This window comes from Vombatus ursinus, unplaced genomic scaffold (assembly GCF_900497805.2).
Source record: "Vombatus ursinus unplaced genomic scaffold, bare-nosed wombat genome assembly UNPS02007344.1, whole genome shotgun sequence".
In the NCBI taxonomy this organism is placed as follows: Eukaryota; Metazoa; Chordata; class Mammalia; order Diprotodontia; family Vombatidae; genus Vombatus; species Vombatus ursinus.
In genome coordinates, this window is record NW_020947122.1 from 4089419 (window position 1) to 4116879 (window position 27461).

General features: G+C 38.7%; 1 protein-coding gene across 2 annotated transcripts in view; it reads left to right on the top strand.

Moving 5' to 3' along the window:
* Positions 1 to 7773: 7773 nt before the first annotated feature.
* The window catches only part of HEPHL1 (hephaestin like 1), an 86838-nt gene continuing 67150 nt past the window's right edge, over positions 7774 to 27461 (top strand). The window contains exons 1-2 of one of the 2 annotated variants that reach the window (XM_027849348.1): positions 7868 to 8014; positions 17587 to 17677. In XM_027849348.1, the coding sequence (XP_027705149.1) occupies positions 7963 to 8014; positions 17587 to 17677 (143 nt within the window). In that variant the 5' untranslated portion in view covers positions 7868 to 7962. Of the gene's footprint in view, positions 8015 to 17586; positions 17678 to 27461 lie in introns of both variants that reach the window. The other variant, XM_027849347.1, reaches the window with a different exon arrangement.

Genomic DNA, 27461 nt, shown 5'->3' on the forward strand with positions numbered 1-27461 from the left:
GACGTATAGATTTTGTTAAAGTGTCAGACTGAATTTTCCACATTTCAGTAAGCTGTTTTGCTGTTGTATACCAGCCCTAGTCTAAATATCCTCACTTATATTCTCTTGCGATTTGAGAACCTTTGAAAAAGGACACTGTCCAGAGCATCAAAGCCATTCCCCTTGCTGAGAATGCAATCCCACTTCTCTGCCTTTTAGAATTTTTCTCTTCCTTCAAGCCTTAGCTGAGGTGCCTCCTCTTTTGTGTAGCCTGCTGCAAAACTCCAATTCAAAGTAAATATTCACCGCAAATATTCCTAGACTACTCTTGTCTGGATCTCTCCTTCACCCTATCACGTCCTACCTCATTAAATCTGTACTTGCATCTTCACACATAACCCAGTGCCTTGAACTAGGAAGTACTTAATGAATGTTCACTGAATTGATTTGGTCTACATGGTATATCCCTACAGCGGCACATATTTCTTGGGGATAAAGACTGTGTCCTTTTAAACTATGTATAGCCAGAAAGGCACTAACATGGTGCTTTGTACATAGTAAGTGTTCAATAACAAGTGTTTATTGAATTTAATAGAATCACATGTGTAGGACCAGAAAAGGAGTTGGGCTAATCTACATAATTGGCATAATCAATATACTTTCTCTTTCCTAAAAAAACTTGAAATACCAACCACAACAGTAGTTCCCAAAATTTTCTAGTATGAGGTATTAGGGCCAGGGTATATCATTAGGCCTGGAACTATGGGACCTAGGTTCAAATCTTGCCTCAAGTAGTTACCAGCTCTTTGCCAATGGGCAAAAGATTTAATATCTCAGAGCCTCCACTTGCTCACTTTTTTTAAAAAAAGGGTAGGATAATGGTTTGCAAATGTATCAGAGCATGATACAAGCATGAGTTTTGACAGCTTTTACTGACTCCAAACTTCTCCATGAAGCATATTTTTAATGACAGCATCCTTCAAGTGCCGCTGTATGACTTCAAGTCATGAAACAATGATCTGTGAAAAATTAAAGTTGAGGGTCACCTGAAGATGAATGAAGAAATGCACAGTATAATGAAGAATTGTGTTGGAGAAGTGTCATGAAGAGTTTCATCAGAACAATACATGACTAGGAAAGGAAGTAGACTAGTCATATAGCGAGAGTGATTGATAGAGACTCCAGCCCATGTGCTCCATTGGTACCTATAGAATGTCAAGACCTTTAGAAGATAACCCAACATGCTGAGTAAACCTCCTGAGTGGGGCTTATAGGAGGAAATGCACAAGCTTTGAACAGGATGAACAGAGATGGATGGATTGCAAATTGCATCGTTAGAGGGAGTATCCCCATAAATGAGATCATAGACTATCAAAGTATTATTATAGATTAATTAATCAACAGGCATATATTTAGCACCTACTACATGTCATGTACTGTGTTCCATTCATTGTATTTGTATCCCTAGTGCCCAGCACACTGTGGGTGACTAAAAATGCTTACTGATTTATTGCTTCATCACTGGAAGGAATATCACATCAAGATCACAGACTGATTGGACCACTGGAGTTTTGTAGTAATGTGGGAAAAGGAATAAACTTCTTCCATGTTGCTTCAGAAGGCAGAAATAGCATCAGTGGGTGGAAATTATAAAGAGATAGGTTTTGGCTACATACAAAGAACTATCCAATGGAACTATCAAAAATGGAACAGTTTCATCATTAGAGCTATTTGAACTGGGTCTGGACAAACACAATTTGGGATTGTTGGAGAGGGGATTCTTGAATTGGACAGAGATATGGAGTCAATGACCTCTGGAGTCCCTTCCAACTCTAAAATTTTATGCCTTGCCCTCTTTCTGCCCTTCCACTTTTTTTGTCCCTTGTTCCCACTATCAAGAGTCGCTCTCAGAGGCAACAGATTCATTCACATTGAGGTCCAATTCAAAGAATCATCTCCATTCAAGTTCTGATGCTACCCCTCGTTATAACATGGATGTGTCTTTGGGTTACCAAAGGTTCTGCCAGTAATACATAAGCCCTGGAAGGTTCTTTCTAGCCAGAAAAGCTTGAAGTATAGGTCCAGGTCCATCCTCAAGGACTAGTCTAGCCAAGTTTGGAGAGAATCAGTTTTGGGGTTGGATTCAGGGAAATGAATTTTTCAGCCTTGACAATTCTATAAGACCATAAACTAAGTAATGGTGGGACTGTGATGCCCCATGGAGAACCATCAGTGGAGGAAACATTCACCCCAATGTAAGAATGTACCTTTGAAATACTGCTCTGTAAGGTCAGTCAACAAACTTCTATTAGGCTCTTATAATGGATTATAGCACATGTGGTGTGTAGTAAAGTATAAAAAGACTGGAAAGGTAGAAAGGGGCCAATTTGTGAAAGGCTTTAAAAGCCAATGAAGAGATTATAAAGAATTGAAAAGGTGAATACCAAAGGATATCTCTATTTTGACTAGGACCTTCTCAAGACTAAGGAATGAAATATTGATTATGGAATTTTAGGTATCCCTAAACAGGGAGGAGAGGATTTTTTTTTTTGATCAGAGGGATCTTAGTACTTATGAAGCCAAATAACATAGGTGGCTACTTGCCCTAACACTGTCTGTATATTTAGGTACTAAATACCTAGGAGAAATTCTTACCTAGAAAGACCTTTGTTGCTATATTGCAATGGTGTTTGGAGGTCATGGGTCTCCCGGGAACCCCTCTGTCAGGGAGGTCTCATAGACTGCAGGTCCCCACCTAGAGCCAGCCCCTCTTTCCTGACATGAATTAACTTCCTGAAACCACACCCTGCAATTTGCTGCCAGTTAATAGCGTCTCTGATGCTATATAACAGGGTTTCCTGAGGTTCTTTTCTCTGCAGGTGGGACTTTTAGGAAGCACTGGGGCCAATAATCTGGCATTGTCCCAGAAAACCCAGGAACCCCTCCCTTCCTAGGTTGTCCCATCCAGTTCTTCCACACTCCCTGGGGTGCTAGGTCATTGGAGGTTTCAGTAAAGCCAGCATAGGTGAGCCATTACTGTGGGAAGAGAATCAGGATAAATGACAAAAGGAGGTGAGGAAAAAGATGAAGACTCAGCATCATTAGATAACAATAATAGTTAGTATTTATATAGTGCTTTCAAGTTTGCAAAATATTTTACAAATATTACCTCCTTTGATCCTCATAATAACCTTGTAAAGTGGGTGGTTTTATTCTTCTCATTTTATAGATGAGGCAACTGGGGAAGGGAGAGCTAAGTGACTTGCGCAGGGTCACATAGCTAGTTAAGTATCTGAAGCAAGATTTGGATTTAAGACTCCCAACTCCAAATCCATTTCTCTATCTATTGCACCACTTAGAGGAAGAGGTAAAGGGCAGACCTGGACTTCTGGTCTTATGTAACATTGTGTCATGGAAAGATTCCTGGATTTAGAAGCATGAAACTTGGGCTCAAATCTTGGCTTTGATACTTACTAGCCATGTAACCGTAGGAGTCACTTAATTTCTTTGATCCTTAGTTTGGAGATGATAATATTTACACCATTTATCTTTTTTTTTGTTTTCTGCTTTTTTGTTGTTGTTGTTTTTGGCTAGGCAGTGGAGTTAAGTGACTTCCCAGGGTCACACAGCTAGTAAGTGTCAAGTGTCTGAGGCTGGATTTGAACTCAGGTCCTCCTGACTTCAGGGCTGGTGCTCTATCCACTGAGCCACCTAGCTGCCCCTACACCATTTGTCTTATAGGGTTTTTTTTAAGGCAACTTTTTTGCAAAGTGCTATATAAATGTGAATTGTTATTTATAGTAACAACAAGAAAACAATAATAATAAACCAATGAACAAAATCCATTCTACTGAAAAGTTTTGTGGCCTCACTGAGCTTTTATCCATTTCAGGACATTAACAACAAGAAAAAAGATAGTTGTAACTCCTCTCTCCAATGTAGACCCAATCCCTGTACAACAAGATAACCTATAACAATTCATTCCAGCTGAGGATTCAGATTAGGAAAGAATTTTTAAAACATCACAGGATGCTTGGTTTCATTCTTTTTTAAATTTTTTGGCAATTGGGGGTTAAGTGACTTGCCCGAAATCACACAGCTAGTAAGTGTCAAGTGTCTGAGGCTGGATTTGAACTCAGGTCCTCCTGACTTCAGGGCCAGTGCTCTATCCACTGCGCCACCTAGCTGCCCTGGTTCCATTCTTTAGACTCATGGGATCCTAGATCTTGAAATGGAAGGAACCTCACAGATCATCTAGTTGAACCCTCTTACTTTACAGGTGAGAAAACTGAGTAATAAGCTTGGTGCTGACTCTTTTGCCTCCTCCCTGAGCTGAGTTCTTTGTTACTAATGAACATAATTGCATTAATCACTTCTTCTAAAATGGCTCTTTTTCTATTGACTTGTTCCTATTACGATTTGTTTCTGATCACGAAACCTTGGTTCAGTGATATTTCCTCCACGGGTTTTCATTACAGGAAATTCAACATTTTGGAAGTAGAGATGAGAAAGGAACAAGAATTTATTAAGCATCTACCGTGCATTAGGCACTATGCTAATCACTTTACAACCATTACCTCATTTGATCCTCATAACAATCCTGTGATGTAGGTGCTGTTATTATTCTTATTTTACAGTTCAGGAAACTGAGGCAAGCAGAGGTTAAGTGACTCGCCCAGGGTCACCCAGCTAGTAAGTGTCAGAGGCTAGATTTGAACTCAGGTCTCTCTGACTCCAGATGTAGGGCCCTATCCCCTGAATCATCTAACTGCCATAAAAGGGTTAAAACTTTTTCATGTTTCTTGATTTGGGATGAGATAGGATGGTGGTGGTTTGTATCTTTTCTTCCTCATGCTAGAAATAAAGTGTTTGAATAGTGCATATGATAAATACTAAGTTAAACATCACTTACTTCTCTAGAGAATAAACAGATTTATATTTTTTAGAATCCACCTAGGATTTTTTTTTCATAGAGGAATTTCCTCAAATCAACTTTCTTTGAAAGGTGTATGAAAAGAGAGAGCCAGCCTACCAAGTCTTTTCTCTCTTGTGCAGAAGCTGCTGGGCAGGCCCACTTCGTGCAAACTTTCCACACCCTTAGTTAATGACCAATGTAGTGATCTGGGGGCTGCATTATTGTGCCTGGCATATCTGTGTCCCAGAAAGCTAAAGCCAGAAGGTTCCTTGGGGACTGCCTGGTCCAATATTATCATTGTTCTTGGAATATCTACTCTCCCATTATCTTCTCTTACCAGATGCCTTGCCACCAGGACCAGAGACAATGCCCTGGAGAACTTAACCCTTTAATCTCCAGAATTTCCAGCTTGAAGCCCTTAGGTCCTAACTAATGAATGCTTCATGTGTGGCCTACTATACTAGCATGGCTTCTCTGGCCATATTTTACTTTTCTGTTCCGTGTCTTATCAAAAGCTGACTTGCCACTGTATTCATACACTCTTTGTGGCCTCCCTCCTTTCCCCTTCCAATTCTATGGCCATAAGTCAGCCCATATTCCACTGCTATCAGGAAGAGTGTGTCAGTCTGCTCCCTTATGCTCCATTCTTCATCCCTGTGACTTTTTCTAACCAAAATATCCCTCCCTAGTCACCACTCCCCTCTATGTTGTTTTCCCTGTTAGAACGTAAGCCTCTTGAAGGCAGAAACGATCTTCATTTTGTTTTTTGTCTCTAGTTCTTAGAGAAGGAGATGGCAAACCACTCCAGTATTTTTGCCAAAAAAGCCCTATATGAGGTCGTGAGGAGTTGGACACAACTGAACAACAACAATTCTCAGTACAGTGCTCAACACAAAGTAAGTATTTATTACATTCTTTTTCATGCAATTATTCATTTGAATATGATTTAATGTTTAATATCAATGTCACAATTTTACAGATATGAGTAGAAAGCAAGGCATCAAGCATTAATTTTGTTAATTTAATGAAGATATTAACCCAAAGCCTTTGTGCTCCAATGCAGAATCTGTCACCTGAAGAAAAAGCCTACTTAAATCTGATGAGTGGCATCAGGGCAGGGCACGTAGGTGACAAGCCTGTGGAATTGGTTGTGGAGACTGAAGAAAGCAAATTACTCCTATCATCCCAGAAGACACACCTTACCAGAGTCTTTCCTTAAGTTTTCACATACTATTGAAGTGTGGAGACAACAACTACATTATTATCACATCTAGCTCAAGTTTCTCATTTTACAGATGAGGAAACTGAGATCTAATGAGATTAATTGATTTGCCCAAGGTCACCTAGGTAACAAACCTGGGATTCAAAACCAGGTTATAGAATCATAGCTTTAGAGCTAGAAGAGACCTTAGATTCTTAAATAAAACTTCTTATTTTTCAGATGAGGAAATTGAAGCCCAGAGAGATTGAGTGATTTGCCCAAGACCCCATAGGTAGTAAGGGATTCTTAATGTGTGCTCCTTCCATCATACCATACTGGCTATCAAATTGCACTGGAGACATGCAGAAAAAAAATGGATGGATTATACAGGATGGGAATGGAACCTGTCATGAGCGAAAGTTGAGTTAATTGTGTGTTTCCATCAATGAAGCCAACCCGTCTGGAAGATGATGGGATGTTACTGTTATGAAACTCATGTATAGTTAAGGACTAGAAGCATTATTCAATAAGCCGCAGTCAGGATCTGAGATATGGGTTGTGAAAAAGAATAGAATAGAGGTAGAAACTGATGTTCAGAAGAGAAGCAGAAACAGATTTTGGATAAAGAGCAGTTCAAGGGTATACAAGGAGACACACTCTAGGGTCATCATATAGGGGCTGGATACTGAGATAAACAATAGGGGTGCAAGTTTGACAACTCATTTACTCAATTTGCTGCACTCAGCATTCTGTAGGGTGTGGATGTTTTAATGTTTGACCCAGTGCAGCCAACCCCACCCTCCTAGGCCTTCTTTTTAACTGAAGTAGCTGGACAGCTCCCACCACTCCATCTCCCATTATTCTCCATGGCAACAGTGGACTCTAAATAGGCATGGGCTTTAAAAGTTATGTTACAGACCCAAAGGCCTAGGGCTGATTACTAAATTCATATGTCTAAAATGTTCTTTTCCAATGTATAACCCTCTCATTCATCTTGGGAAATGTGGTTCATTTTAGTTGGGATAACATAGTGCCACCCTTGAAGAAAGAAGCCATCTCCCAATCTTGGGCTAAGTTGGGCAGTCAGATTCCTATTTGGTAATGGTGGGATTTCACAAAGAGAATTTAGGGGATATGGGCAGTGTATAAAGGGAGAATTAGTGAGGTTGTATAGCCAGGCTGCATATTTTATGATATGAGTGATCTTTTCATGTTTCTCAATAAAACAAGTTGGACATGGAAGAGAGCTGTTACATCATCCTTCTTCAATCCCTCTCTCAATGCAAGATTGTTACCCATGAGTTCATGATATTTCCTCGTACCCTATTCAGGTTAACTTGGTTTTCAGATTTTCATATATGGCTGAAATAGGTGTGGAGGAAAAAAAAAGAGGAAGAAGGAAAAAAAAAACCCTTAAGCACCTGAGGGGTCAAATTATTCAATTATCATTCCTCGTTGAAAAAAAAAAACACAGATGAATAATGGGCACCCAAACTTGAAAACATACCTGGGCAGCAAATAAGCCAGTTGCACATTTTCTGGAAGGCTGGAAAATGTCTTGTCACCACAGTAACTCCGTCATTGGACCTGCTCCACTTCAATAAGCTTTCAAACTCTGTCCCAACCCCAAACTAAAAATAGGAGGAGTCATACTTCATCCATTCCTTACTTATAACTAGTTCTGGGTGAGGGGGAGGGACAGGGCAAAGCTCTCTGCTGAGCATGCTGCTGCCTGAGTTACATTCACCAATGCCTCCAGAGCAGCTCACTGGCTGCATCCTTTTCCTCACATTGCTTCATCTGTCTGGGCTAGTTGAAGCAGTCACAAGGACATACTATATTGGGATTGTGGAAGAACTCTGGGATTATGTACCCCAAGGGAAGAATGTTATTACAGGAAAAAGTTTCTCTGAAGACAAGTGAGTAAATCTGGGACTCTAGAATAGATACCCAGAGTTGTACTTTTTTGTTTTTTGTTTTTACTTTTATATTCCCTGCTTGAGAAGTTTTACATTTCTGAAATTATTGAAGTAGCCAGTTAGAGCATATGTCAATTTAGCTAAGATGGAAAGGGGGATTTGGTTTTGTTGAATGACAATAAAAGACATTTGTGAATAATTTGGGAGGGATGGTGTGTGTTCAAAGTTCCCAGTGGAAAATGAGCCTATGGATTTCATTCTGAGAAGAGGCAGGTGGATAACCAGGTGTCATCCTTAATAGCAATTCATATTCTAAAACAGGTTTAAAAAAAATGACAATAATAAACTTCACGATGTCCCTACCCACCCTGGTCTTGTTGATAGTAATTTAGGTTTGGTTTGTAGGAAAATGTTGTATATACCCTAGGGTGAAAAGTTATGGATTTTTGGATTTTAATAAATTTTCCCCAAGGCAAAACACATCCTCTGTTTTGAATATTTGTTTACTTGTTTCCATATGCTTTGGGTTTTTTTTTCTTTTATAATGAAAAGGAACTATGAGTGTCCTCCAGGCAGTAATCTCTTTCAAGAACTTTTTAAGCGAAGAATAAGAGAACGGTAGATTCATTTATCTTAATTTTAGATCAACTTATGAATTTACAGGGTTTGTTAGATCCTATAGAGTGCCTTAGACATTAAAAAGAGTCAACCAATAATTAAATTAAAATAGATTAGTTGTTTTCTCCTTCTCTTTCATCACTGGTAGGAGGAGGGTTGTTCTCACTCCTTCCTGGAGTAGGGCAGTATGGCGAAAACCCACAGCACAGGTCTATATGCTAATACAAAATTTTTAGGTTTTTTAGGTGAGTAGATGTGGTGTGGTGGAAAGAGGACTTGACTGATTCATAAGACTGAGATTTGAGTAAAGTCTCTGGCATTTAATCTCTGTGCAACCTTGGGCATACCGCCATGATCTGCAATTTCCTCATTTATATAATAGGAATAATACTTTTTGAACTACCCACTCCAACTGTTTCCCCTTACTACTTGTATGACATTGGGCTACTCATAACCCAGATGTGCCAAACATACATGCACACACACACACACACACACACACACACACACACATACACACACTATTGCACACATGCGTATGCACCTACTGGCTCTATACTTTACAGTGTGTCCTGAATCACATTAAAATGTAGTTAGGAAATATTTAACAAAATAAACAGAAATATAATAGAACATAAATGTTAATATGTGGTTTTCTAAGTCAATATGTGGTAGCAGGAATCATTACGTTCCATTTAGTGGCCCCATTTCTATTTGAGTTTGATACCACTGACTTAACCTCTCTGGGCCTTAGTCTTTTCTTCTGTAAAAATGAGGACACTGGACTAGACAGTCTGTGAGGTCCCTTTTACCTCTAGATTTATGAGCCTTTGGGGTTGTTGTGAAGAAAGGATTTTGTGAACTGTGAAGAGTTATGTACATGTGAGTTGTTGCTATGGTTTTATGGACCTTTATTTCTTAATTTACTTTGTGGAGAGGAGAGGGGGACAATGGATATACAATAACCTGAGAACATTTCTTGTCAGAGACTCCTTCCTTCCCTCCCTTCTCCTCCTACCACTTGATACCCCAAGGGTTAAACAACTAAGATTCCTTCCTTCTCTTCCTATTCACCATATGCATCTCTCCTTGACTCCAGAAGCATTAGTATTTGCTTTCATTTTTTTCCTCTGAAGACTTGAGGGCAAGCCAGCAAAATCTGAAGAAATAGCATCATTGGAGATGGTAGTGGTGGTTGTGGTGGGGAACAAAGAGAAAAGATCCAATTGGCTTACTGTATTTGGCATTTAAGGTCCCTAAAATCAATCAATCAATTAGAGGGCCATAGATTTAGAGTTAGAAAGAACCTTAAAGGCCAACAGATCCAAGTTCCTAATTTCAGAGATGAGGAAACTGAGGAACAAAGTGATGAAGTGACTTGCCCGAGGTCATACAACTAGTAAGAATCTGAAGCAAAATGTGACATAAGTAAGCTGTTCTTGACTTCAAGTCCAATGTTCTATTTATTCCTCTACCAATCAAATCCGTCAATAAGCATTTATTAAATGCATCCTATGTACCAAGCACTATGTTATGCACTGGGGATATAAGGAAAAAGAGAACAGCCTCTGCCTTCAACCCAAACACAAATTGGGCACAGTCCAAATTTGCTTACTGAGAAAGGACTGTGTATCTACTGTTGAGGTTGCTGAGAAGGACTTCTCCATCAGCACCAGACAACTTGTGTAGAAGTTGCCAAAAGCCAGATTTCTGATAGATAAAAGGAGAAGCTTCCTAAAAATTAAAGCCTTTTAAAGTGAAATGAACTACTTTTAGTGGGAATGGGTTTTTCTTCACTGGAGGCCTTCAAATGGAGGCTGGATGGAAACTGGGCAGGAATGTTGCAGATGTATTTCTATTTGGTCACACAGGTCTGACAAGATAGTTTCTGAGCCTCTGTATTTCTCTGAGTCTCTGTATTTCTCTGTAATTAGAGCCAGGAGTTGGAATACAGAAATACAGAAATACCAGAAATACAACTGACGACTAATTACAATGAAGGCCTAAATAACCTTGAAAATATTTTGAAGGGCCCAAATACCCATATAAATCCTCCTCCTAGGGAGAAATTGACAAGTAACATTGGTGGGTCAACTGGCCAAACAGATGACTTGCCTCCTATTGATCTAAAGTCTAGGTTACTGTTTCCCCAAAGTGGGCTCCAAAGAGCTTTTGTTTGGTTTTATTCTAACTCACACGAAAATCTTCTCAATCAATTAGAAAGTGCTATGGAAAAAATGTCATCAAAGTAAAGAAAAGAAACAAAAGGTAGGGTAAGAGGCAAGACAGAAAGGGGAACAATAGAATTTGGTTGGATCAGAATTAGAGACTGAATGAGGTTGAATAACTTGCCCTTTGACTCTGTAAGAGGAAGAGGATGAGTGCCAACTGACTCTGTCCTAAATCCTGACTCTCAGGAGAGATAAGGAGATTGGGTGGAGAATTGGTGCCCACTGTTGGCTGATTCTCTGGGTGAGCAGCCGGTAGTCATAAAGTGTTGGGTAGGGTCTTGGGCCTTTTGGGGGGCACTGAACCCTATTCTGAGGCAATGAGACATGCACCATGTATGTGATGTACTTTCCATCTTATATGAAGGACATGTAGTTTGGATGAGTTGCCCTGAGCAATATACACCTTCGCTTTCTTCCCTAGTCTTCCTCATGAGCAACAGGATGTGTCTGTGAGATAGTGGACAGGAAATAAGGGTATGATCAATATCCAAAGACAGGCAACTATGGAAAACTGTAAACATATTGGATTTAGAGTCAGAGACTCTAGGTTTGAATCCTGGCCATGTTATTTGCTTTTATGACTTTGGGGAAGTTATTTAATTTCTCTGGGCCTCATCTCCTTATTGAAAGAGGCAGTTGGATTAGAAGCTCACTGAGGTCCCTTCCATCTCCAGATCCTATGTTTGTATGAACATAGCACTAGGATACTTAGGCTTGTGAAGGTCAATTATCTTGTATAAGGTCAGTCTATGATTTGATCTGATGAACAACTGTGTTCTACATTCAACCAACTGGTCACTGTGCATTCCCACACAAGTTAGGACCTTGCACATAGTAGGTTCTTTTAAAATGTTTTATGAATTTATTGAAGGACATTGACAAATAGGAAATCATCCATAGGAAGGCAAACAATACAGTGAGGGCAATCCACCGCCATGGCACCATATCATATGAACAACACTGAAACTTTTAGTCTGGAAGAGAGAAGATGACTTAAGAATGACATTGTAGCAGTCTTTAATTAGCTGTCATGTAGAAAAGATAGTAGACTCATTCTGTTTTGCCCCAGAGGATAGAACTGGGCACAACTAGGTAGAAGTTGCAAAGAGATTGACTTATTTGGGCTCAACACAAGGACTCTCTGAGAGAAACAGATATGGTCTTGGGAAAAGTATCCTGGACCATCAGACCTAAAGGTCACATGACCAGGGTTTGAATTCTGTCTCTAACTACTAACTAGCTGTATAATTTCAGGGAGGTCACCTCTCTTCTCTGAACCTCAGTTTTCTCAATTGTAAATTAGGCACTTAGAATAGAGGATATCTAAGAACATTTCCAGCGCTATGTTTTATGATGGCAAAAGTATTCAAAAGTGGAATGGGCTGCCTCTAGTGGTAAAGAGTTCCCCTTCAGAAGAGGTCTTTAAAAGGGAAGACTAGATGAACACTTGTCCAGTGTGTTGTAGTGGATCCCTTTCTGCTTGGAGATTCTGTGATTCTATCCAGAAATATGAAAACTGTGCAGTCAAGTTCATTGCTCCCTGTGATTAGTTCTAGCTTTCTGGTTTTATCTCTTTATTTTCTTCTAATTTAGTCATCTCAGGATGATTAGAGGCACAGCACTTTGCACAGAAATGAAACAAAATTTTAATGTTTGTTGATTAAATAAACGAATCATAATTGGAAGAAGTATAAATTAAGGAATGAAAAACAGAACTCAGGGAAAAGGAGACACATAATCTATATGTGTAGACAATGTAGGGTAGTGGGAGAATCACTGGACTAGGAAGAGAACTGGGTTCTATTACTGACTTGGTCACTAATAGCTATGTGACCTTGGGCAAACAACTTAAACTCCTTGGTTCTCACTGACTACCTAGTAACTAATATTGACCTCATTTTAAAAATAAAGGTATTGGATTAGATCATCTTTGAGGTCCCTAAAGTTTTACTGGAACTCTTTATTCCAGGAAGGCTTCTTTTAAGAAGTCAGTGAAATAAAATAAAAAAAAAAACCAGAAACAAAAACGATTTGCTACTTATTTAATCATATGAACCAGAGCGGAAGACATCAAGGAATGAATTGGATAAAACATGAAAGATTTCAAATTTACCTCCATCTATCCAACTTCTGCCTTCAAGGCAACTCAAGTCAAGCCTAGGCTTTTCTACAAAGGCTTTCCAAACAATCCTAATCTATGCCAATCACTCCCCTTCCTAAATCCTCATAAAATTTATGAGCCATATCCTGCATTTTGGTGCTTGATTATATTCCAATTTTTCCCTAATCCTTTCAAGTATGTCAGTTTTGCTTCCTCTACTAGACTGTAAGGCCATTTGTATCAGAGACTACTTTAGCATCTTTGTAATCATTAGTAGGGAGCTTAGTAGTCATTAAAATAGTATAAGTATAATTGAAGAGTTAAAATTTTCTTGACCACAGACACAACTAAGTTGAGGGCAACTGGACCTCATTCTAGGTCATTTAAATGTAGAGGTTTCTAACAGCATTTCTACTCCTTGCCAGATAGAAAAATCTGATCTTAATACCTAAGTAATAAGGACAATTAGTTAGGGCTTACTTCCCTTTGCCTTAATCCTGTGGTCTAACTTCAGGTGAATTCTTCATAGCAGCCTCTTGAACAGCTTCTTCCCAGAGTCTGAGGATCTCTAAGCCTCCAGGAACCTATGTCCTGATGTCAAAGGTTTTTCTCCATCTCTCCATGAGCTAAATTGAATTTTTTTAAATTTTTGGTTAGGCAGTTGGGGTTAAGAGACTTGCCCAGAGTCACACAGCTAGTGAGTGTTATGTGTCTGAGGCTGGATTTGAACTCAGGTCCTCTTGACTTCAGTGCCAGTGCTCTATCCATTGTGCCACGTAGCTGTCCCTTGAATTTTTCTTTTTAAAGATTTGAGGGGGAAAAGAGAGAGTACTTTTCATGCTGCTTGTCACAAGAACAAGATTTGCTAGTTATATTTCTGTTCTTGACATCAATAAGACTATAAATTAGGAGTCTTCAAATGGAATTAGAAGCAGAAAAAAGTTTGGGGACCCAAAATGGCCAATGTCATGTGTATTTACTAACTCTTCAGGTCTGAGGATAAAATGGAAAATAAATGGTCAGAGTCATCACCTCTCCAACAAAAGCACCATCTATTTATTAAGTGCCTACTCTGTGCAGAACTTCATACTAGGTACTTGGGGAGATGCAAAGTTTATGTAAGACATGGTACTTGCCTTCAAGAAGCATATAGTCTAGTAGGAGGATAAAATACAAAATAGCTATATATAACAAATACCTATATAGTATGCCATATTACATGATAAGGTACTATGTGAGATCCAAACAGGAAGCTTACTACTGACTGATCAGAGAGGTTTCTTAGAGGCAATGTCATTTGAATTGGGTTTTAAAGGATGGATAAGAATTCAACAGGTGAAGACCAGGTAGGGGAGCTCAGGGGATAGCCCAAGGCACAGAGGTGGGAGCATGGGGTGTTTGTTTGATGTGGAAGCAGAGACAGACAATTGTCCATTATGGCCGGCTAATTGTACTTGAAGAAAGAGTCATTTGACAGAAGAGTGGAAAAGTAGCTTGGCACCAGATTGTGAAGGGTCTTGAATGCCAAGATTTTTAAAAAACTGAGACAGTTCAGTTTAATAGACTCCCCATTTATGTTAGTAACTTGGCTAGTGGCATGAAAACTAGAGTTGAAAATACAATTGAGACTATGTGACAATGTTTTTAGGAAAGTGTGACATTTAGGAGCTAGAGTCTATTGAGAAAGATTCATACTAGGCTTCCATTCTGCACCTCTTAACTGGATTTAATTTGAACGAACGAGCTCCTTTGATTCACTTGGCAACTGTGCCAACATTTTGATCTACTTAAGCTAATCCTAGTCGGGCCAATAAAGTATTTAATTAAAGCTACTGAGTCTTGGATACTCCTCTTTGGAGTATCCAAGCCACAATCCTCATCCTAGGCCTGAACATATGCTGGTTCAATAGGGGAGAATTCATTTCTGGTCAATGCCAAACTAATAAAAAATGATATAGGCAAAACAGCTCCTGGACCTTGATTGTGGTGGCAACCATATGGTGTCAATTGCCCTCATTCCAGGGTTTTAGGAGCTGGTAAAAGGAAAGCTGTGCTAACCACATTATTCTTCATGGAGTTGACCAATACAAAACCTAATACTAGGGAAGGACTTGTATGTCTGCAAGGAGGACCAGGTCAAGGCAAGAAAGAGACAGGGCTACTTGTCCAAGTTTTGAAGGCAAGAGGAAGATGCCACTTTATTAGGACCAAGTCCTAGAAAAAGAATATCATTCACAATTTATTTACATTCTCACCTCCATCATCATCATTATCAAAAAGTATTTATTAAATTCTTAGATATAGATGTTGTCATGTGCTGTGGATTCCCCCTTCCCACCTCCTCTTTTTATTCTATTTGTTTCCATTACTACTCTATCTCTCCCTTTTCCATAATGCATGGTCATCTATTTCGCCTCGACTTCCCTTCCTACTTAGCCTTCTCTCTTCCTCCTCCCACTTAGGCTGGTTTTAGGGAAGGGGAAAAAGAGGAGAAGCCCATCATAATGGTCCTTGAGGTGGGGAGGAGGTAACAAAGAAAACCAAAACAGATGAAGGAAGGGAACAAAAATAGCCTCACTGTTAGAGTGTCTTACAGTTTTGTTTCATAGCATCACAGATTTAGCTGGAAGAAACCTTAGAGGCCATCATGCCTGTCTCTTTCATCATACAGATGAGGAAAGGCCCAGAGGGGCCAAGTGATTTGCCCAACAATTTATAAAATGCTTTCCTTACAACAATCTTACGGCAGCAATCAGTAAACATGTTATTATCGCCATTTCACAGATGAGGCAGAGAACTGAAATTCAGAGAGGCTTCATTTCATTGCCCACCGTCAAACAGCTAGCTACTGTCTGAGGTGGGCTTGAACTCATGTCTTCTGATTTCCCCATCCCTTGTTGTTTCGGATATGCTGTTCTGTTGCCAACTCTTCCTAGGCAACCAGTTCATTTGTCTGCAAAAGAATCACATACTAGGGATGGGCTGGAGTCAGCTCCAGCTGTCTCGAGAGCTGATTGTTAAATTTTCCGTATAGACATTTACAACTTTGCAATGAGCAAATGCTACAATTCAGGGCTTAATTTATTGTTTTATTGATTTAGACTTAAGAATGTGATGGATAAAATGTTAATAATACAGATTAAATTTTTTAAGTGTGTCATATATACGTTTTCTTTCTTCCTGAAGTGTCAGCTTTTAAACATTTACCAGTATACTCATACTACAGACCCAACTGTTTCCAAACTCAAGCTGGCATGACGAATTGGCTCAGGGCAGGTTACAGTTTTCACAGAAGGATTCCCGAGCCATAACCCTCCTCCTTTGAATGCCCTTCCCCATAGTACCAGGACCAGAAGACCCACTCTGAAGAAAGGTTCATCTCTGTCTTCACACTTTCCCTTTCTCCCCTCTATATTGAGCTAGCGATTCATTTTGGAATGAACTTTGTCCATCTTAGAGAAGACTCTGAGGGAAATGATGGATGAGGGAGTACGAGGGGAAACACATGATTCAGAAGACTTTAAAATGATTAATTTAATTAGGTAGGGTGTGTAGGCTCTGCAGTTGCTTGTAGTGTGTAATCAAAATCTCCACCTCTTTTTATTTTTTTTTAACCAGAGTTGAAGTAGTCCTAGTTCTTTTTCCTCCTTGTTGGGGAATAATAGTCTTCCTCAATTTCAAACAACTCTTAATTAAAGAGCTTAGCACAGTGCCTGACAAATAGTAGGTGCTTAATAAATACTTGTTCCCTAAGTAGCCTTAGTAAGCTCCTGACTACTCACAATATTTTCCCCCTCCCTATCTGGAATCGTTTTCCTCCTCTTCTCTGCTTAGATCAATCTTTCCCTTCCTTCAAAGCCCAGTCCAAGCCCTGAACTCCTCTGGGAAGTTTTCTCAAATTATCCCAGCCCACATTGATACTCCTCTGAATTCCTACAGTATTTATTATACTCTCTTTTAGTGGAATCATAAGATCATGCAATAATTTAGATAAATTGTAATCAATCAAAGATTGTAATCAATCTAAATTTAGAGTTAGGAAGGATTTCAGAAATCACCTTATTTTACATATAAGAAAACCCATAGGCCTAGAGAAATTAAATGACTTATCCAAGGTCACACAGCTGGGATATGAACTCAGGCCCCTCTGACTCCAAATTCAGGTTCTTTCCAATATGTCATGCATCTTTTTATGGGCACTTGTCCCCTGCTACCTTATATTGTTATTGATCCCTTTATTTACATGTTTGATCATCTCAACTAGATTGGAAGCTCCTAGAAGGAAAATAAACAAGCCTTAGTTCTCTGTGTCCTCCATGCCCAGAACGTAGCAAGCATTTAATAAATGCTCAATATGGTGGTGATGCTGCTGCTGACTGATTACAAAACACTAACATGCTTCAAAGAGCCAATTTGCTAGGCATGGATTTTTTACTCTAAGAACCATCTAGACCTTGACCTTGACATCCACTTGTTAAAAAAAAAAACTCACAAAACTAATTTCCAAGGATTTGTAGCTACTTTCCTCAAGCAGTTTCCATGGAATTATTTGTTTTTTTTTTTAACCCAACAACCATAACAAGGTTAATTTTGGCAAACAAATTCTCTTTCCTGCTTAAAAGGTGTCTGTTCTGACATGACTGCCCCCAGGGCTTTGGCAGAATCTGAGAAGCTTCATCCTGTTTCAGTCTTTGTCCTGTGTCATAGCAGCAGGTAAGGCAAAGAGGTCTGACTCAACTGGATTCCTTAGTAATAGGAAATGAGTTCCACGTAAGCTTCCATGCCAGTAGCCAGTGGTGGAATGTCTTGGGGGTGGGAGTAGTGGGGAGGGGCTCTTTTGCAGTTGCTCTCAGTGGTGTCTTCCTGGGGCTATGCTATAAACAACAAACTCACCCTTCCCTGGCATTCTAATTAATATTTCATGTGGGATTAATTCCTTTGGAGAGCTCCCTTGAAGTTACACCCTTATCACCTTGAAGGGACATTCATGGTTTGCATTCTCTAAGATGAACAGGAGCTTGGCACTATTGCTTGGATGTTAGACATATTCTATATATTTTATGCTTAGTTTGATCATATATTTATCACCTCTGAGTCTTTTGTTCTTTTTCTGTTCTTTGTCTGTGACTGTCTTGTCAATTTGATCTACTACCAGTCGTTTCAAATTTCTCATAAGACAGAAATTGGACTAGACCATAATTGAACAGAAAAGAAGTGAGCCAGCTCCAGAATTGAATCACAAGATGAAGTCAGTGTGGTTCATTCCAATTCCCTCAATTAACCACTTGCTGTCCTAATTCCTTCAATTCCCTCAATGCAAAATCTAACCTGGATTCTAATTCCAGGATTTTTTTTTTTTTTTTGGCTAGGCAATGGGGTTAAGTAACTTGCCCAGGGTCACATAGCTAGTAAGTATTATGTGTCTGAGGCTGGATTTGAACTCAGGTCCTCCTGAATCCAGGGTCAATGCTCTATCCATCGTGCCACCTAGCTGACCCTAATTCCAGGATTTCTGAAGGTCAGAGACTCCACTCTTTTTACTTATAATCAGAAAGAACAAACAAAAAAATGGGTCAAGGACTGAGTCATATATGTTGCCTCCTTCCCTTATAAGAATGTGAGCTTTCTGATCAAGGACTATCCCTGCTTTTCTTTTGTATCCCCAGCACTCAACACAATACTTTCCTCATGGTAAGCTCATTAATTTTTTTTTCCATTTCATTTCATTCATTCATTCATTCATTTTCATCCATTTATTCAAGTACCTACATATGCAGTACAGTACAAAGATGGATGAATAGAAGAAAATGGCAGAGCTTAACTCAATCTTGTCATTAAATAAATGGATTACTAAACAATTTGCCCCTTAGACAAGTAGTAAATGTGATCCAGATCCCCTTAGGGATGAAGATAAAAGACTTCAGATCTTAGCAGTAAGAAATTCCCTATGGGAATAAACATAAAAGAGAAAGTGAAATCAGGGATAGTTATTATAATTTCAGACAAGGCAACAACAAAAATAGACAAAAGAGATAAAGAAGAAAACTACATTTGGCTGAAAGGTAACATAGACAATGAACTGATTTCAATACTTGACACATGCAGCTAATGGCGTAGCTTTTAAATACTTAAAGGAAGAACTGAATGAATTACAAGGAGAAGTAGATGATAAAACTATAATAGGGGACCTCAATCTAATCAAAAAGTAATCCAGAAAGAAGTTAAGGATACAAATAGAATTTTTTAAAAAAATTAGATATGATAGACCTTTGATGATTATTGAATGGAAATAGAAAGGAATATATATATTTCTCAAAGCTATAAGAGCTATGGTCAATATAATGACCATTCATGATTCCAGAGGACTGATAATGAAATATGTTGTCCATTTTCAGGGAGGTGATATTTACAGTGTAGAAAGACTTGTACACAAATATATATACATATATGTTTGTGTAAATACATACAAATATATACACACATATATATGGCTGTATAAAAATGTATGTATATCTATGTCTATATGTGTGTGTGTGTGTGTATGTGTATAGCCATATGAGTATGTGTGTGTGCATACAGCCATTGAAGGAATTGACTTTGCTTGACTGCATATTTGTTACTAGAAACTTGGTTTTCTTCTTCTTTTTTTTAATAGAGTAGGTAGGGGAGTGGAAGAGAGAGAAAATAGAATTCTGTTAATTTTTCTTTTCTTTTCTTCTCTTTTTTTTTGTTACAAATATAGAGTTTGGAGGGGCAGCTAGTTGGCACAGTGGATAGAGCATTGACCCTGGAGTCAGGAGGACCTGAGTTCAAATCCGGCTTCAGACACATAACACTCACTAGCTGTGGGACTCTAGGCAAGTTACTTAACCCCAATTGCCTCACACATGAAAAAAAAAGAAAGGCAAATAGAGAGTTTGGGGGATGGTATAGATAAGAAATGTTGCATGAACTTTCAGATGAGGTCACCATATTATCAATTTTTCTTAACTGTTTTATTTTGTTGCAAGAGACCTATCACAAAGTGGGAGTAAAGTGAAAATGTATGTGATGTAAATGTATGAATGTAATGTAAAAACAAAGCACATTAATAAAGCTAAAAGTGTCCTTTCTTCCAAAAAATGTTGTATAAGGTAAGGCAGAGCCTAATCTCTCCTGGTTTGGGATTTCTTTGCTAGGCTAGTTGACTTCTTTAATTGGAAGCATTGGGAAAAAGCAAATGGATTATTTGGAACTTTGTAGGGTTTTTGAGAGCACCAACAGGTGTTTTTTTTTTCCTCTGCATCTCCAACACTTATGACAGTACCTGGCATATATTAGGCACCTTATCAATTCTTGTTGACTGAATGAAGGTTGCAGAGATGTGTGTGGGGCTGGTATCTAGATTCTGAGCACAATCTTTGTGTAAAAGAATGTGGGTCATAGGAGGAGACAGAGAGGAATTCTGGAAAAGGTGAAAGAGAAGGAAAGGGAGAAGAGAGAAAAAGAAGGAGAGAGAAGGAAAGATAAGAGAAGGGAGAGGGAGATAGGAGACTGGCAGAGTGGAGGAGTAACAATATTTGTGTTTGGGGTTTGTGTACTTTTGGGAGGAGCACAAGAAGGGGTGGCCTAGGGGTGAAGGTAGAGGGGCCTGGCTGTTTCCATCTGTCCCTGCATATCCCCGCTCAGGAGCCCAATTGTAGAACTACCTGAGTTTTTGGCTGAGTCAGTGAGTTTTTTTCATTCCTGCTATTTCACAGATTTGTTGGTCAACCTTTGGCTAACCATATTGCCCAGGCCATTCTGGGTTATTCAAGAGCTAATTAACCAGTTTGTGGATTACAAAGACCTTTCTCTTGCTCCTGCTTTTTCCTTCCTATTTGGTGTTTTTCAGACACATTTGTAGACCCAACCAGAAGTCTCACAAGTGCATTGTGTGCCACTGGTGACATGGGGAGCTGGGCCAGGGATTATAGACAGTACAATAATACTTTCCATTTGTAGAGAGCTTTGCATTTACAAAACACTTTCATGTAATGATAATAATAATAATAATGATAATTAGTAAACTAGGTCAGACCCTCACCATGCAGGATGATCATGCAGGAACTATGATGCCAGAAATACCTGAGAGCTTGCCCTTGAGTCAGGTAGAAGACTGGTGAATCTACTCAGAAAGATGATGCAAGACCTACAAGGCCAATTACTGTATTCTGATCACAACTTTGAGGAAGTAAATGTGAGCCCTTGAACCTGACTCTTCCTTAATTATTCCATCTGTTTATGATTTTTAGAAAACTTAGCCAAAGGAGATGGAATGAAAATATTTTATCCACTTAGATTAGACTTCTAGGCCTGATGAGGCTCCACCCCCAAATATCAATAGATCAATAAACTTTTATTATTAAGTTCCCACTATGTGCCAGGCACTAAGCTAAATACTGGGGATACAAATGAAATAAATGAAACAATCTCTACATGTAAGGTACTTACATTCTAATAGGGGAGACATGAAGAGCATGTATAAATATATACAGAAGATATATAAATATATATCATATATTATCATTATATATAAATATAAATATATAAAGAAATAGTAGTTAAATACAAGGTAGTTTGGGAGGGAGGGCACTAGAAGTTGGGGGGCTCAGGAAAGACTTTACATAGAAGGTGGTGCTTGAGCTGTGTCTCGAAAGAAAGGGATTCTATGAGGGGAAGGAGAGGAAGGAGTACATTCTAGAGATGGTGTACGGTAAATGCAAAGGCATGAGGATAGTAGATGGAGTGTTTGATTTACAACGAAACTGGAAAGATAGGTTGCAGTAATGAAAAAGCTAAACAGAAGGGGCAGCTAGGTGGTGCAGTGGATAGAGCTTCGGCTTTGGAATCAGGAGGACCTGAGTTCAAATCCGGCCTCAGACACTTGACACCTAACTAGCTATGTGACCTTGGGCAAGTCACTTAACCCTAAATGCCTAGCCAAAAAAAAAAAGTTAAACAGAGGAGTTTATATTTAATTCTAAAAGCAATGGGAAGCAACTGGAGTTTAGTGAGTAGGGGAATGACATGGCCAGGTCTGCACTTAGAGAAAGTTACTTTGGACAAATGGATTGAAATGGGGAAAAACCTGAGATAGGGAGACCAACTAGGAGTCTATAGTAGTAATCCAAGCAAGAGGTGATAAGTGCCTGAACTAAGGTGAAAACTGTGAGTTGAAAGAAGTTAGATCTGAGAGATGTTGTAAATGTAGAAATGGAAGGATTTGGCAACTGATTGCATATGTGTGGTGGGGGAAAGTGAGGAGTGGAGCATAGTGCTAAAGTTATGAACCTGGGAGACTAGAAAAATGGTGGTCTTCAACAGAAACAAAACAGGGCACTTCTTTCCCCCCTAAACCTATGGAAGAAGGATAAGTTTTGGTGAAAAATGAGTCCTGTTTTGGACATGTTGAGCCTGAGTTGTTCTCAGAACTTCAAGCTGGAAACATCCAATAGGCAATTGGCAAAGTGGTATTGAAGCTAAGGAGAGAAATTGGGGTTAGATATCTAGGCCTGGGAGTATTCAGCTTGTACCTTCTCTGCTTAAATTAAACCTAGGATTTTTCCTTTTTTGGAAGGAAAGGCCATAAAAAAGTAAAAGGTCAGATAAAGACTGTAGGGAGGAGCCTAGAAGCAAACTAGAGTGATATTAGAATAAGGTATAAAGAAAAGTGGGGGTCACTGGCATCATTGTGCCACGAAGTGGAGGGGGAGGGTAAAAAGTGAGAGACTGGTTAATGAATGTCATTCTTGTGGCACAGAAGCATACTCTTTGGGACTCTCTATAGCATATCTAACCTCTCAAAGCTCTTCTGGGTCACACCTATAGGTACATCTCGGAACTCACCACATCACCCACTGTCGATCTGAATTGAATTGAACAATATAGATTATCACAAACAGATGCTTCTTTTCTGGGCAGGACTATGTCACATTATTGTTGGTGGGGGGAACCAGGAAAAAAAAAAGAGAAACAAAAGAAAAGGGAGACAAATTTTAAAAGGGCAGTGAAAAACTAGTGGAAGTAGAGAAGGGAAAAAGAGAACCTGAGTGAAAGAGGAGAGGGAGAAAGCACAGAATCTCAGAGTTGGAAGGTACAGTAGAGTGCATTTAAGATCCTCCTGAGCATCTTCTCCAGAATATTTCCAAGAGTTGTCTAGTATTGGTAGGGGCAGTTACTTGGAGGAAGAAAGGGTGGGAATGGGTAATGGGAAAGAAAGAATAACATATGAAATGAGAACAAGAAAGAGAGAGGGGGAGAGACAGACAGACACACAGACAGAGACAGAGGAAGAGAGAAGGAGGTGGGGGTGGGGAGAGAGAATACAGTAGATAAAGTCTTGTAGCTGTCAGCTTCCCTTATCAGAGACTGTTGCTGTTTATGTTATTTCCTGTGCTGGATTTATCTCCATTAACATGGTTTTTGTGTGAAGTGATGAGCATGTGAAAAGCCTGTGATAATACACCATCTCTATTCTCTTGTCTATCCTCCTCCCTCAATATTCATGTAAAGAAAAAAGAAAAAAGACATAATGAGAAGCAGTAGAGAAGAGAATCAGGATACTAAAGCTTGCTGAAATTTAAGAGGAGGCAATTGGAGACAATTAGATTCATTCCAGATTTTCTCCCTTGGGGGAAAATTTTTTCATTTTGGTTGGTTAAGCCAAGTATCTGTTTCTACCATCTTTCATCCCAACAGATATGTGTTACTTGGTGGCATATTGATTAAAAATGGTTATTGTGACATCAACCACCAGAACCTCTCCTCTTGTGGTTTCTACTCTCTGCTCTATCATCCATTTCTATCTCTCTCCCTCCCTGTTTCTTTTCATTCTTTCTTTTTCCTCTTAATCCTTTTCTCTTGTTACCTCTTCTTTTTCTATTCTCAGAAACTCTGTCCCTTTCTTTTCCCTTAATCATAAGATATCACCTGAGATTGTAATTTTTATTCCTCCCCTTTTCTTTCTCTCACTTTCTTTACCATCACCTCCCTAACACTACACTAATGAACGGACAGAAAGAGGGAAGCCAGTAATGCAATCATTCGACACTATCCATTCCTTGGTCTGAGTCTATCTTTTCTTCCTTAGAACCCAAAGTCTTTAAGAACAGGGATTGTAACTTTTTCAGTTAATTCTGTACCATACCAACTTCATGCCTCAATAAGATTTTTTTAGATAATAAATGAACATGAGAGTTAAGGGACCTGAGCTTGGCTCCTGGTGCCACCTCTGAATTTTCTTTTTGATCATATGGATGAAAGTAACTATAAAAATGACAATAGCACTTTAAGGTTTGTGAAATGCTCACATGTGCTATCTCATTTTATCTTCACAAAAACCCTGGGAGGTAAGCACTATTATTATCCAGTTTTTATAAATGAAGCTGAGATAGGTTATGTGATTTGCCTCGGGACATACAGCTAAGTAAATATCTGAGGTGGGTTCGAACTGAACTCTTCAGGACTCCATATCCAGCAATCTGTCCACTGCACCACCCAGCTGCTTCATCTACACTCCCTATGCTATAGCCTCCTCATCAGTAATATGAAAGGAATAATAAATACCTTCTCTTTACCTCACAGGAATAGTGTAAGAGTTACAACTGTAAATTATATACTATAGAATCATGGAATAGTATCATGGAAATACAGAATCTCAGAGTTGGAATAATAATAGCTAGAATTTATATAGCACTTTAAGGCAAAGTGTACATATATTAACTCATTTGATCCTCCCATCAACTCTATGAAATAGGTACTATTATAATCCCTATTTTAAGAATGAGGAAACTGAGGCAGACCAAGGCTAAATAATTTGCTCATGGTCATATAGCTAAGTAAGTATATGAGGCAGCATTTGAACTCAAGTTTTTCTGACCCAAATTCACTCTTAGCTGCTGTGCCAACTAGCTGTCTTGGAAGGAATCTCAGAGGTCATCTACTTTAGCCCAAGACAGATCACTAGGGACTCCTTTCAAGCTAATGCTGAACAATCAATGACTACTTTCTTTGTCCTGCCATTCAGCTAGGTCCCAAATCCATTTAACTGTCCTATTGTCCAGATCTATTCTCTCCATCACTTATACTAAGTATAGCATGAGCTATATACATTTTCCTAAAAATCTAGGTAAATTATATCTATGCCATTCCTAGGATCTACCAATTTAGTAACCCTAACAAGGAAATAAAGTTAATTTAGTATGACTTGTCAAGAAAGTCATGCTAGCTCTTTGTCATCCTGATTTTCTTTTTTTAGACATTCATTAGCCATGTCTTTAATAATATATTCAAGAATTTTGACAGGAATTGGGGTCAAACTCACTCACATACTCAACAAATATCATTGTCTATCCTTTTTGAAAATCCAGACAAAATTCACCTTTCTCTAATCTTTCAGAGACTTTTTCCATTCCCTGCAGTCTCCTAGATATCACTGACAGTGGCTAATCTAGACCTCTTTCAGATCACAATCTCCACGTTTTTCAGAATGCAAGATTAGTTCATCTGTGCCTGGTGATTTGAATCCATGAAAAGCAGCATATCATAGTGAATTAGAGGGCTGGTCTCGAAGTCAAGAAGACCAGAATTTGAATCTCGTTTCAGGAATTGCTTAGCTTTGTAATCTTGGCAAGTCACTTAATTTTTCTTGGCATCAGTTTTCTCATTTATAAAATGGAGATAATAACACCTTACAGGATTGTTGTGAGAAGAAAGTGACCAGAATGGTGAGGGGTCTCCATATTATGACATATGAATTCCTGAGGATGTTTAACCTGTAGAAAAGAATACTTAGGTGAGGACCATAGGAGCTATCTTTAAGCATTTTAAAAGCTATTATGTGAAAGATCAGAGACAGAGGAAAAGGACTCATATGTATAAAAATATTTATAGTAGCTTTTTTGTGGTGACAAAGTGCTGGAAACTAAGGAGGTTCCCATCTGCTGGAGAGGAGTTAAATAAATTGTAGTATATGAATTTAATGCAATACTATTGTGCTTTGGGAAATGATAAAGGGAATGTTTTCAGAGAAACCTGGGAAGACTAGCTGATAGATAAATGGGATTATTTCAATGGTGAGGAGTAGGAGGGAGAGAAAAATAAATTTTTGTTCATTGAAAAATAAAATAAAATTTAATTAAAAACAAACTATTGTTGTTTTTTTTGATTCTTCAAAAGAAGATATACTTCTGAGGAGGTATATCATTGTTGGGGGCAGTGTAGGCTACCAACAACTGGAAAGTGACTTCCTCTTTCAACAGCAGTAATGAGTGTTGGCCATGAAGAATTAGTCTTAATAGTCATCCTTCAAAAAGTAAGAAAGGAGGAAAAAAGTCACCTCATCTGTGATGATTTTTTTAAAGCAAAAATACCCAAACTCATTCATTGCTTTGTTTTTTCCCTTAAACAAACAGCTATCAATCACCTACTGGATGCAGACTACTATGCTATTACATATATAAAGTTTAGATAACTCATAGTCTAGTCCATGATGGAGGGGATAAATCTCAAATATACATAGCTAAAATATACAAAAATTACCCAATAAATACCTTAAAAAGTATAAAACTATGTTACTTTTGAGGAATAAGATCATAATTAACTTGAAAGTTTGTGGAAGACTTTGTGGAGGAAAGGTGGTTTGAATTGGTCATTGAAGGCTAGGTAGAAATTCAATAGGTGAGTTGGGAAAGGGAAGATGTTGGCATATAAGCAGATAATCCAAACAAAGACAATAATGAGTCTCTATTAAGGGGAATAATCTAATTTGGCTGGAACATTAAGTCAATGGAGAATAAAAATATGAAATAGAGATGCAAAAGATTGTGTAGGTTGCAAAACTTTTCTTGATAGATAATAAGAAGCTATGAGAACAAACTTATGCAGATAGAAGATTATTTTAGTAGAAATATGAAGAATGTATTGGTGTGGTATGGGAGAATGATGGAGGTGTGAAGCTCTCTTAGACCGTTGAAATATTCCTAGCAATTGATAATGAGGGTTTGTCCTAAGGTAGTGGCAGTGGAAATAAAAGGGAGAATGGATGTGGTCAGCGTTTGAGAAATGGCATCAGTAGAATGTAGAGAGTCAACTATGGAGTCAATGTAGTCAGTAGAAAGGCAACTAATTAGATATGAGAAGCAGAGAAGGAAGAATAAAAATAACCCCAAGGTTTCTGACTTTGACAACAGGAGGAATGGTGCTGTCATAGACTTAGGATTGAAAAGAGAAAATAAAGTCACAAAATACTGTCAACTCTTCCTTAATAATGTCTCTCAGATCCAGTATGGTGGGAAGGCTATGGGATTCAGAGGCAGAAGATCTAGGCTAGAATTCTGGTTCAGCTACCTATGTGACATTGAACAACTCACTTCCCCTGTCCAGGACTTGGTCTCTCCATTTCTTTTTTCCCTCCTTCCTTCCTTCCTTCCTTCTTTCTTTCTTTCTTTCTTTCTTTCTTTCTTTCTTTCTTTCTTTC